At 41.4% G+C, this 13,583-nt stretch overlaps 2 protein-coding genes and 1 long non-coding RNA gene across 10 annotated transcripts in view; 1 reads left to right on the top strand and 2 right to left on the bottom strand.

The window, feature by feature from the left end:
* Positions 1-13,583, top strand: part of lrba (LPS-responsive vesicle trafficking, beach and anchor containing) — a 176,802-nt gene that overhangs the window by 108,506 nt on the left and 54,713 nt on the right. For all 8 annotated transcript variants that reach the window (XM_026171363.1, XM_026171365.1, XM_026171362.1 and 5 more), the window contains one exon: positions 124-260. In XM_026171363.1, the coding sequence (XP_026027148.1) occupies positions 124-260 (137 nt within the window). The remainder of the gene's footprint in view (positions 1-123; positions 261-13,583) is intronic.
* LOC113024369 (uncharacterized) overlaps positions 1-13,583 on the bottom strand; it is an 82,864-nt gene that overhangs the window by 20,079 nt on the left and 49,202 nt on the right. The gene's annotated exons all lie outside the window — the stretch shown is intronic.
* Positions 1,480-3,240, bottom strand: mab21l2 (mab-21-like 2). Its single transcript, XM_026171379.1, has one exon. The coding sequence runs from the start codon at positions 2,798-2,800 to the stop codon at positions 1,721-1,723; it is 1,080 nt and encodes a 359-aa protein (XP_026027164.1). The 5' UTR covers positions 2,801-3,240; the 3' UTR covers positions 1,480-1,720.

Raw genomic sequence — 13,583 nt, 5'->3', positions numbered from 1 at the left:
TAACTTTTCCATCAGGTTGGATTCTTTTGATTTTCCTTTTTACAGCTTCGCATTAGCGCTCAGTGGTCCCCCAGTTTGACGTTCTCGTTTTGTGACCGGCCTGTGTCTCTGTCCGTCCTCCAGGCCCAGTAAACATGAGCACCAGCGCTCAGCTCGTGGCTCCGGCTGTGGTGGTAAAAGGCACCCTGTCCATCACCGCCTCCGAGCTCTACTTCGAGGTGGATGAAGAGGAGCCCAGCTTCAAGAGCATCGATCCAAAGGTAAGGGACTCAAGCTCCATTGATCATGTTTCTCACGGTCACTTACAGAAGATATGCTTGGATTTCCGATAGGCCCTGCTGGCATCTAAATGTCACACAGAAGCTTGTGTGTTTTTATGTCCGCTTTGTTTTAAAATTAATAAAATATTTTTTTAGTTAATTTGTAAGCTTTTCTAAACATTTGCTAAAGAGGAGACGCGGTTGAAGTTACCATAAGGTTGGATTCCAACTGCGTCTGTGTTTTATTTTCTCTTTACAGTGGTTTCTGGATTCTATGAAACTCATTTTATTTTCCCATGAAAGTTTTTTAAGTTTAATTTAAAAAATAATCTTTATTGGTAGAACATTGTTATAACAGCTAATTTAGCAATTGTATCATGTAAGTGTGCAGCATTTGTTTCATCACTATAAGAAAAACACAAGTTGAAATTGCATTAAATTATGCTCTGAGTTGAAAATAAAAATGATTTAAATTTGTTTTAGTAATATTGGTCAGTAAGAGGAGTGCTGACCTACAGGTGGCTGTTTGTTGTCAGTGTATGGTGGGTGTTGGCTAAGACTCTGTAAAATTATCATATTTATTTAAGTGTTATTTTAATAAAATCCACATTTAGTTGGGTGTTGTTTTATATCAGAAATATGTGGATGAAAACATGGAGAATGCCATAAATATGGCAATAAAGGTTTCAAATAGTAAAATCAGTTCATTACTAGATTTTTTTTTCTCACTCTGCTGTAGGCCCTGTGCTTGTACCACTGTCCAAACAGAGCACAGATGCTCCCAGACCTACACATTAACACCAGAGCCTGGATTTACATTCATTTAAAAAACAACAATCCAAAAAAATCCAATCCCGTTGAGCTTGGCACTCTTACAATAACTTATGGCCTAAAATGGGCCTTTTAAAAATAAAAACGTAAAAAAAATAAATAAATTGCTAAATCATATTAATCTTTTTTCTGCCTGTGTTTCATCAACTTAAATTTTGTCCTGTGATTTATTTATTTTTTTAAGCTAAAGTGAAACAGATTTGCAAAGTTGCCATCTCAGCTGTCCAAAGACGTCCAAACACGAGGCCAAGTTGTAATTTAATTTGCAACATTTTATTAACATTTCTTCTTTAAGTCACATAATGGAAAAAAAATGAACTTGGCACGCTACATTTTCTTCTTTCACTTAACGAGTTTTGTGCATATATTTAAATAAAAGTTTCTTCACTTTGTGAAAACATTTAAAGAAGACAACTAAAATTTATTACATTTATTTGAAACTGTACCTTCACTTTCTCTCGGCAGGGGCCCAATTGCTCCATTTATTATTCAACAAAAGTGGGGGTTTTGTTTGTTCGCTTCATTATTTTCTTGCTGATTTTCTTTTCACATTTCTTGGAGACTCGGTTGAAGAATAGTCTTTGAATTTTATCCCAAAAATGTCCTTCGCTGCAGTCTTGACAACCAGTTTATAATTTGTCCAAACTTTTAGCGTTGGTGAGGATTTCCCTCGCTAGTCTCCATGTCTGCTTAGCAGCAACCTCCAGGGCTGAGTGAGGCTTTCCCTGAAACAAGTCCAAGTTTGGCAAGAAGTAGTGGGGACATCTGCGGCATTGCAGACAGGATATGAGTTGCAGCAGGATACCATTGAGTCGGTCTCCGAGGCAAGACTCGTCCCAGTCGGTCTCTCTCGGGTGTTTCTCGCACTCGTACAGCAGCAGGGTCTTCATGTGGTAGTTGTTGAGGGGCTGTCCCGGCAGCTCCAGGTGACGGTCCCTCAGAGTCTTGAGGATGGACAGACACTTCTTCCTGCAGCCTCCCATTAGCAGCCTGTTCTCGGCCTCGCTGAACTGGAGGACCCAGGCGTCGCTCTCTGCGGAGCTCTGCTTCCCCGTTAACGAGTAGCACTCTTTGGAGAGCAGGTTAAAGCCCTCGGCTTTCACTTCTGCTACCCTGTTAGGGCCGGGCCAGGGGATGTGGGGCATGGGCCACTGAGCTGCACTTCTAGGCCAAATCCCAGTGCACTTGAATGCGGGGGTGATTTGCACCACGTACCTCTCCCTGATCCGTAGTTTGACCTCGCTGGTGTCGGCGACCATCTTTACCACGTCACGGTAGCTGCATTTATCCACGGCCTGTGCCACCAGAGTCTGAAATCTTGAGCGGATCTTTCTGGCTGATAGGTAGCCCGAGGCTGTGATGAACTCGACCCACAGCGACATGCTCCTTTTGCGGCCATCGCTCAGCTTCAGCACCGCGCAGCCGGGCAAGGAGCCGTCATCCACAAAGTTGAACACCCCCATCTGGTTAAGGTAAAGCACCACCTCAAACTCATTGGGGGAGATGACCTCCATCCCCTCGTAGCGCGCATCTATTTCACTGAGGGAGCTGATGAAGCGGGGTTCCTGCACTTCCACCTCTTTCAGGACATCGGACACCACTTTACAAACCTCCCTTATAGTCTTCGCAATGGCCGCTTTGCGAGCTTGGCATCTGTCGTTGTAATATTTGTTAAGCTGGTAAACCAGCTTTGCCTGCGTCGCAATCATGTTCGGGCAGAGGTCCGGGCTGTACACCGGAGAGTCGCAGTAATTTGACGGATCCAATGCTTACCGGTAAAGCCAGAGGCAAACGCTCACCGTGCAGGAAAAATGTGTAATCAAAGTTTTTTTTTTTTCTCCTTGCTTTTGCAGCGGATGGACGTCAGTGTGAGGAGGAGGAAACGGATAGGGATGCAACGTAATAGCTTACTAAATATCAGTCCAAGACATGAGCACTTCCAGCACAGCTAAGAAGATTCATATTCAGGTTGTAGGTCACCATCCGTTTCCCGGACTGTAGACGCTAAAGGCTAAAACGCCGCGTATGACCACTCATCTCTTCTTGCTCTTATTCTCTCCTCTGTGCCCCCGCTCACTTTTCGTCCACACTCAGCTTTGAGCTGGATTTGTGTACTTTATGAATGGTTCCTTTAGAAGAGTGAAGGGGGTCGGGCTTCTCCTCCTGCAATCATGTGCAGAGCTGTCAGTGCAGGCAGCCAATCAGAGCTGCCAGAGGCAGACGGTCCTGCAGGAGAGCTCCAGTTCGCTTCGACAGCATCTGGGCACATGGTGCATGCAGTCCAGCGCTCCCCAAGTCGACACAGGAAAACACAAACCTTTAGGTTTATACTTCATATGCCGGTGTAAACTCTCCGCGCCGACAGTAAAACATTTTTTTTCCACGACAAGTGCTGCTCCTTTACGCGCAGCTTCTCCTGCATTTTGAGGATTGAGATTTTGAATCTTTAACTTAACAGCTACTTGCATTCTGCAGATAAGTGCCTCGCTATTTCTCCTAGTGTTTAATTTAACAAGTTTCTTTCTCTATCTTAAAAAAATAAAAATGCCACTCCGACTTCCAAGGCTCAGTAATCGCAACGTCTATAGGCTTTTGCGCCACTTTCTTCATAAAAAACTCTTGATCATCGCTGACTTAATTTTTTTTTATACTCGGGGTTTTGCGGATTTTGGGCGTATTCTCCATGTTTTGAATTAGACACCTAACACCAGGTATGATCTGCTGGTATTATTTTATGAAATAAAAGTGAAAATTCTTTTATTCCCTCTTCATCTGAAATCAATCCCAATTCTCCTTACTTTGTGAAAATCGATTTTTTTAATATCACATCCATGGGTCATTTTCTTTTAATTAATTATTATGTGTGTTTTTCTTCTTGCTGATTAATCTCCGATCGACACAGTTTTGTCGGTGTATTGTTTGCTGGGATAAATGTGTCCAATGCACCTGCAGCTTCCCCTCTGAAGCTCTTTAGTGACGCGAACGAAACCAAAACGGCCCCAACGACTTTTCCTAAACCTGATGAGCTGTTTAACTAATCAAGTGATGTATTTTTGGGATTGGTTTAGCATCTTTTACACAGCCAGTACACAACATTGTGTCTAGTTAAATAACTTATTCAGCGTGTGTGTGTGTGTGTGTGTGTGTGTGCGCGCGCGCGCGTCTTCCCTAACACACTTCCCTCACACACCGCCCGTGGCTTGATCGCCGTGAACCCTGACCATATACTGAATAATTTAACTAGAGGTCTTTGCGTAGACATCCCTTTGTCACCGCGTGTTGGAGAACTAAAGAAGCCATTACATCCTCTCACAGACGAGAGGCTGGGGTGTGAGGGCATGTTTAAGCAACATGTAATATTTAGTCCTTTTCTATCCCGTCACGCGTCCAGAGAACGACATTGCGATAATAGTGCGTCTTAAATTAGATTTTAATGAAACATTTGATGAGACTTTCAGGTCTTTTAAAAAATGAGTTTAAATATTTGGATTAATTTTATGCAAACATATATTTTGATCAAAGCATCTCAGATTAGGCCTAGAATTTTGAAAGACTGCTGTCGATTATTGTAACCTCATTTTCTTGAAATAAAATCAATAATAAGCGGCGATCAGGCATCGTTTTTGAAGCTTCGTGTGGAAGGTGTTTCTCGGAGTGAATGTTGGTAGGAGGCAAATAGGCCTTCTGCTGTGGCTGCCACCGATTAATAGAGAATCTGTCGTGCGTTTCATCTGCAACCTGAAGGCTGCAGAGAAAACAAGGTTGCTGTATTTTTGTTCAAAGAGTCAAATATGGAGTTTGCTCCAAGCTTCCTGCAAATGAAATGTAAAAAACAAAAATAAGAAAAATAAAGGAAACTTTTGACACTTGTTACTAAATTATAGATAAGGCAGAATATTGCTTCATTAATGATTCCCAGGAGCCATCCGCTGATATGAAGTGGCCAAACTATGCAAATGATACTGAAATAAGACATAAACATTTCAGAAAAGCCTCAGATTAATGAGCCAACCTTCACAGTTGCCACATTTTCTGGACTTTATCATGTTGTGTTTTCCCACAAGTGGTGATAATTCTGAGAAGTGTGAAGTTAGTCATGATGTGTAATTTTTTTTTAGCTATATTGTAAAAGATGTTTGAGACCTTTTTTAGTATTTGAGCTCAAACTAGATGTGTTTAAAACACACACACACACACACACACACACACACACACACACACACACACACACACACACACACACACACGATATACTGCTTTTGCCTCCTGTGCAAACAGCACATTTTGCTTCATGTAGGTGTAGCAATAAGTGCTAAAAACCCCCCTACATTTAATTTCATTAAATTCTATGAGTGAGTTTTTATCTTTATTAATAATAACCTAGCAGGACCCACCCCCCCACCCCGACCCCCATAGATAATAGCACAGAGTTTTAGTGTCGGATTAACTTTCCTCACCAAGAAAACATTCAAGGGGAAGTGTTGCTGGTGCGTCGTGACATTTTATTTTGGCTTCCAAACATAGATTTATTGTGAAATACTGCTGATAAAAATACTAAACTGATATTCGCCAGGTCTTCCCTCAAGCAGCCGTTATCCTAATGTGGCTTTGGAATTTAGTAAAAGATGAAATAAGTGAGAAAAAATGTCTGGCTGTGTGATTTCAGGATGACTGTTTATTATCAAGCTCGCAGCTCCGGAGAGATTAATCGGCTCTACTTGGAGAGCAAGTGTCCAAATATTATGAAGGAGATGCTAAGCCTAGTTTAATGAAATATACGGTGACACAAACGTACAGTTTTATATAGACGCTAGGGATCTTTGCGGGCCCACTTATCACACCACGCGTTCCTGAGCCACTGTGTTCATTTTTATTATAGAATGGATACCTCGTGTCGGATTAATAAAATCGTTTTTTCAGCCAAAGTGCAAAGGTCAGCCATATGTCAGAATAGGGGCGTCATTATATTTCAGCTTACTACATGTCCATCGAAGTTTGGAAAACAGAAACGCAGTCAGCACACGTTGGAGCAGAGATTTTAGAATTTTCTTTGCTTTTTTAACACTCCTCATAGTTTCTTTCATATATACTGTTATATATATGAACGGCAAATGCCGACTGTTTGTACCTCATTTACCCCACTCAGTCACTCATACGTTTTTCTGTACATCTCTGGAAAACATTCAGTGTTCCTTGAAGGTTTTCTCATTTCTGAGTGTAGAGAAGATCCTGTCAAAGAGCTCTTTGATCCAAGCCTGCGCGACTCCACAGTAAGCGCAAAACTGACTGCACAAATATCTGCCAGCTGATGAGTAACTAGACAAAAACACGCATCCCCCCCCTCTCTGTTCTTGCTTTGAGTTTGCCATTTTCACACAATTATCGGCTCTTTCCAGATAGCATAAACTACAATATTTGTATACCTTAGTTTAAAATTGGTATCAAAGCCTCAAAGATACATTTGGTTCCTTATCAGGTGAGAGTTGGGTTATTTGGTTCATCTACTTGTTTAATAGTTAGTCTCAATAATCAGTACTAAAGTAAACTGAGAGTCGAGTTGCACTCATTAACACTGATCTCCTTTCTTGCTTTGTACTTTGAAGTGAGGGGTGTAGTAGCACTGCTGCCAGTTTTAGGTAATTCCTTTTTTTCTGCTCTTTATTTCTCTGGAAACATGATAGGTCCAGGGAAAGTGACTCATTGCCTCCCAACACACACACACACACACACACACACACACACACACACACACACACACACACACACACACACACACACACTGCACATGAGTAACATCCGCACACGTGTGAACCGAGAGAGTAAATTTTGATGTTCTTGTTCACACGTTTTGTTGCCGTCTCCCGTACCCATATGGAGCCAGCTGCTAGCTCCATAGAGAGCTCAAAGAAAATCATCGCAGGCATCTAATTGCCTGGCAGGCCTCTGCATCTGCTCGGCAGATAGCAGAACTGATGAAGTCACGGAGCAGAGCAGATGTGCGTTTGCCTGTGTATGTGTGTGTTTAACAGCACCCTCTCTGCGTTTAGACACCAGCCATCAATATTGCATGCAGAGTTATTGTTGCAGAGCCTCTCCTGGAGACTGCTAATATCGCATGTATGAGGAAGTGAAATCCGCTCTGCCCCCCAGCTGATTGGTTAAAGGGAATATCTGCAAAAGCTTGATTGGATGGCGTTTGTAACCCTTCCTAGTGCAGTTTGAGCGTGCTCCATGCTATCGTACTGTGTTTGGAGTTTGCAGTGTTAACAGCTGAATAAAGTAAAGGGTGAAAATACTGAAGGGGGCGTTGCAGGAGCTGCAAACATTGAAATATGTTTATGCTTTCCATTGATCATTAAAGTGCTTGAAGATGAGATTTTGTTTTTATTTTAATTTAAATTTTTTCCAGATTGAGGATTGTTATCAACTTGTGTACTGTGACTTGGTATATTTACGAAATCAGAACTGTGACACAGCATTTGTAAAGAAATTGATGGCAGAGATGTAAACGATTAATCCCTCGCTGGACCAGACAGATTTACAAAGTATTGCACATTATTAAACGTCAAAATACCTTCACTCGAATTCATTTGGTTTATATGCCTCATATGAAGTCATCAGTTTATCTGTACGCAAACTGCTACAAAAATACCCCTAAAATTTTCACACAAAGTCTCCAAAATATTTCTTCCAAAAGAAAAACAAAAACAGAGATGGGAAAACATTTGAAAGATTGTCAATAGTTTTGTCAGTGTCCAGCCTTGCGCTACGCAATAATAAAATCCCCACTGAGAAGACATTGGTAACTCTAATTAGTGGGGTGGTGACGGCTACCCAGGGTTGGTTCAAGCAGTTGAATGAAGGACCATTCAGTCAAGGAAAACCACCCTGGTGTGTTATGTAGCAACCAGTCCCATATCGTTAAGCTCTCCCAAAGTGTCAGACTGCAGGGATCACCCCCCCTCCACCCCCTCGGCTGCTTGCTCCACCAAACCCTCGTGGTCGCCAGGGACGACCTTTGGCTGGAGCTGCCAATCACAAAGAGCCATGGCAGCCAGAGGTCTCTGAGAGAGGAGCCTATTGATTTTCCAGTTAGAGCCTAAGTAGTGTGTGCTATAGGACTAACGGACAGCCCAAGCAGGTATGTCATTATCAATGAGTCCAAGGAAAGAGATCCTTTCACTCATTCATATTGGCCTCTCACTGTCTCTCCTTCATACTGTTCCACTCTATTGGTTGGAGCACATCCTGAGATTGTCAATAAATCGCTCAGCCACACTATGGCAACGACTAGTAGAGCGAAGGGTTAGGCTGACCTTTCTCTTTCTAGTCCTTCACTTTCCTTCACTCTTTTGCATTCTGCCCGGTTCTCAGGTGCAGTAATTACAGTAGGTGGAAGGCATGAAGTGTTTCCTTAACAAAGACAGATTTCACAAGCGTGAAATGATTTTCTCTGTCTTTAAATTCCCAACATCCACGGCCAGTTTACTGTCAAGAATCAGGCTCCTTCTTCCCAGCCCACTTTGGATCATCCAATCATTGGGGAATCCAATAATCTAAATGCTCAATTTAAGTCAAGTTACCGCACAGATTTGGGAACTTGTCAACAAAAATACATATGTGGGAAATCTGGAATTATTTAAGCCAACTATAGGAGATAACACCAAATTAAGGTTTCTGAACTGTATTTCTGTTTGCCCAGTAGGAGGTGAAGCACCCTTGCATGCTGATACTGGGTCTCCAACCACATGGACTGTTGTGTACAGTCCCTCACATCCAGCTGAATAAGGCTATGTCACTGATGATTAATGAACTTGAAGTCTTCAGTAGACATATCGAGACATCGACCCTTCATTCAGAATCTGACCCTTTGCATATATTAAACCTGCAATTATTATTAGACATCTTTGAGATTTTGGCCATTATCTGATTATTGTTTCTTTTGTTAGATGTATTGATTTTACTGTTGGCCCAACACTGGTCCAGACTGAAATATCTCATCAGGTTTTTGTGTTGTTTATTTTACAAACATTCATATCAGGTTTAAACCTCATGACTCTGGTGATGCTTCGACTTTCCTTTAGTGTCACCAACCTGTTCCTTTGATTTATTTTTCATGTTATAAAGCGCTTTGGGGTTCTTAGGGACTAGTAAAGCGCTATATAAATACAGGCCATTTACCATTTATATTTATAACTTAAAGTTTTAAGTTTTAACCTCCTAACACCCGAACTCTTCCACGACATGCATTTTTAAGAAAAATAAGAGCCACATATGAGGATATTTGTTTAAAATTTTGATAGAACAGTAGCAGTATAATGTCCTCGTAAGTGGATATCAGGCCCAGGTAGAGCAAAATTGAGTATTTTAGTCTACATAACCCAAAATGTGATGTCCACATATGTGGACGCCAGGTCCTAGGAGGTTAAACTATTTTTCTTTCATTGTTTTATTCAGCTTCTGCTGTGTTTTCTGTGCTCTTGCAGTGTTTTTCTATTTGCTGGTGGTTTCTGAGGTTGACAGGTAAAATGCACTTGAAACTGCACTTGAAATCTCAGAGCCACAATCAGAATGTGTGCTTCCCTTTCTCTCCAAAATCTGTCCAAAACGTCGGTTTGAGAGTAGTGAGAGTAGCATTCATTGCTAAATTACGCTCATTATATGCTCATCATACTAAAATGATAGTTTTTAGCATGTTTACATTAGAATTAAACACTGCTTTGCTAAAAAACCTTTTCAGAGCAGCTTGTGTGGCTTCTAGATTTGTAGTCTTGTTTTCAGCGTTTTTCTACCAGTGTTATAATCCAATTAAAACATCCAGGTATATTGCACATAATAATTATTTATCATTCAGCTTGCTTTTTGAATTTCTTTAGTACAGTCAAAGCATTTTTGTGTTGTTTTTGTTGTAACCCTTGCAATGCGATGTAAAGCGTGACTCCTGTGAAAAACAGGCCGACGATGCATCTGTGCTGCAAATGGTAACCAGGTAGGACAGGTCAGGGAAAGACAATTGCCACATAGGTAATCACGTAAAGAACCATTAGACAGTCTCATCTCACCACATAATGATGACTAATGCCTCCTTGCGCTTACACGCACACACGTACACACACACACACACAGGCAGGCGCTCTAAACAACCTCCTTCACAAACACGCTCAGCCTCTCTCTGTTTGTGACCTGACTTTGGACCTTAACACATCCACAGACCACTGTGGCCATTTTGACCTGGCTCACACTTAACCAAGCATCTCCAGACAAAGAGCTACCCCCTCCTTTTTTTTGCACCTGAGCCTAGCCCCTCCATCATGCTCCATCTCTGGGCTTGACTGGACCAGTCAGGGGGCAGGTGCCTCCCCCTCCCCTCCTTTGATTGATCCCCTCTCTCCATCATTTATTCCCTTCGTCTGCCTCTGACACACACGTCAAAGGCAACGCACCAGCCTGATGGATAGGCCTGTTTATGGATGCCAGTCTGCCTGGTAGGCTACTGATATTACAATCAGCACCTGTGTACCTGCTGTTCTCACGAGCCTCTGCTATTCAGTTGAGGTCAGAGAGGCACGCGGCTTTGATTGAAAGATCGATGTCCAGCCATGCTGATTGGAAATTGGCATTGTAAATGTGCTCTCGGTTTGTCAGAAAGCTCTCTGCTGCATATCAAAAGTTAAAACGAGATCCATGGATCATAGAAGCAAGTAGCTATTTATGTTAAGTCTCCATTTTTTTTGGTTACCTTACAAATGCAAAGGTAAAATTGCTTGACATCAACATAACGCATGTTTTTAATTTTCGAAAAAGTCAAGAACAGGTTGCTTTATATGTGCGACCTCATAACACTGATGCACAATCTGTGTAAAGACATCTTGCGTGCCAGAGAGCAGAATGTTAAATTCTTGTACTTCTATTCTCATCATGGTTAATGACCTATTCAGTGTGGTTTAAACGGCACAACCAGAGGGATGCTCTGGAGATTACTCACTCATCCAAGACTCCATTTCTAGTGGAAGAGTAAAGTGGATTTGTGGAATATAATATAGCAACAATACAAAACAATTCAAACACAGTGTTGAATAAAATCAAACCCTAATCGTGAATCAGATTTGGTTTTAACTTGACATCTTCATCAATAAACATGTTTGTTTTACACCACAGATCTTTGATTTTTTTCAGTGGTTCATGTTAGATCAGCAATCCCCGTCGTTTTTCAGCCTCCATGGTAGAATAAAAAGCTGAAGCTAACTTAAAATTGAACTTGTACGTATGAAACTTCAAGGACCATGACTTAATATTTGTAGATTAAGTGGGTCAGTTTGTTTGTGCAACGCTTATACTTTTTTTTTGGGGGGGGGGGTTCTCCTCTTTGTTGCTATTTTGCTGGTCACCCCTTTGTTTGATGCTACTGCTCATATGTGCATTATTTGCAGATGAAGCTAACATGCATTTTCAGCAGTTCTCTTGCAGACCTAGCTCTACTCTACCTGCCCATTAACACGCTGCATGCAGATCAGATCAGAAACTGCTTTTTATGCTTATCAGGTGCTTGGAGTATTATTCGTAATTGAAGCTTATGATACCCTGTGAGCTCGTTATGCAAAGAAGAAACCTTAGCTTAAGCGTTGGCTTAGAACAGTCAAGTTTCAGTATTTAAACTAGCGTCTAATGCCCTGTGTTCTGAGTCAGCAATGGGATAACACCCCGTGTGCACACGTAATTGAAGACGGTTGTTGATTCAGTTTCTGTCATTCCAAGTGTAGCTGAAAGTGCTTGTCACTGATAAATTTGGAGCACCAATTGAGTCACGTACAAATATTTTAACTCTCCACAACATTTTTCTTTCTCCACTAAAAAGGCCTTTTCTCTTCTTCATCTATCCTTTCGGACAACCCACCCAAAATTCCCCAAGAGGGGTGTACTTTTCACCCTACACCCACTTAAGCTGCTGACAATAGCTGGATTAGAGAAGAATTTATTCAGCAAAGCCTCACACATACCCCCAAAAAAGCCTATCCTTCATTAAATGGCAAAATGGGAGACTGAAGGAAAGCGGGGAGAATGCGATGGGAGCCGGTCGGTGATCTTAACCTGTCTGATGTTTGCTATGGCAGCTTATAGGAGAGCAGAGGTCCAGCAGCATTTAGTCCTAAAGAGCTCCTGTGCTTTAGCGGAGGCTCCGGGCTGTCTCCCTGATTTTTCCAAGTGTCAGTGAAAAGCGTATACATTCTTTTCCAGCTTTCCCTGATGTGCTAGCATTTACTGATGGGCTTGACAAATCCAGGTGTGTATAGAAGCTCTTTCATGTCCCGTCCATGTCAACAGGTGCTCAGCAATATCAGAAAGGCCTTACATTTAGCCATAGTGCAGGTGTGCATTCTATATGAACTTCTTTGTTACACAATTCTAGTAAATTATCTTAATTTTCTTTGACTTTTTTCATAACATGCTCTAGAGATTCTGTATTTGTTGCACCCAGTTTCACAGCCCTTTTCTCTTCACTTATCCATCCTTTGTTACCCATCACCTTTGAGCCCTTTGTGGCCTCAGTCCAGCCTGCGATGGAGTGAAAAGGAAGCACTGATGTTCAATATATCAGCATAAAATTTCCATTTTATGTTCTTTGCCATTCTTAAAGGAAAACTGTAATTTACTAAAATCCTGGTGTTAAAGGCTTTATATGTCATTTACTAAGGCTTTGACTTATAGTTTCTGTTGGGGCTTGTGTTATGTATATACCTGCTACTGCCAGTAAGTGATAATTAATACCACTTTGGTATCTTATTATATGTTGGGGCACTTCTAAGGCTTTTGTCCTCATAGCTTATGCCCAAGGTAGAATTTTTAATGATTTAATGCACTGAAGTCTTTAATTCACCACCAATTAACCCCAAGACCACTGCAGCATTTCCCTAAATCTACACAAGACTCTTTTTTTTTTTTTTTTTTTTTTTGTCTCCCACTTCAAAAAGGCCAAGCAGGCGAAGATAGAAAAAAGGCTAACCTGTTAGCAAACAGTGAAAAGGGCAGAAAAAAGGGGGGAGTTAATCCTTATTAGGCTAAATTCAGACTAAGTGGCCCCAAAGATCCTTTCAAAGGGGACTTTCTTTCAGGGAGCACAAACTCTTGCTGGGTGACGTTTGGAGTTGAATACTTTGAGTCTTTAGGCTTCATAACCCTACACATGCTGCAAGCTGGGCCTGTTTATTTTGCTTCAGTTCTCACTTTCCAGCACAGCTTCTTAGCTGTGTTTATTTTTTTTCTGACCTTGTAGTTTGTTTTACTCCCCTCAAGGCAAATAGAACGTTATGTGTGACCAGTGATTACACATTACACTAGTTACACAGCTGTAGAACAACTGGGATTATCAGTTCGTTTTGGGCTAGCTGTTCCTGCAGCATGATGACAGGATGTCTAATATTCAACACTGACTTTCATATCACTCTTTCTTTTAGATGCTCTCTAGTTTTAATGGATAATATATTTGCTCCTTTT

Source organism: Astatotilapia calliptera, chromosome 6 (genome assembly GCF_900246225.1).
Source record: "Astatotilapia calliptera chromosome 6, fAstCal1.2, whole genome shotgun sequence".
Taxonomy (NCBI): Eukaryota; Metazoa; Chordata; class Actinopteri; order Cichliformes; family Cichlidae; genus Astatotilapia; species Astatotilapia calliptera.
The sequence above is the reverse complement of the archived record's forward strand: the minus strand, read 5'-3'. Positions and strand labels throughout refer to the sequence as shown.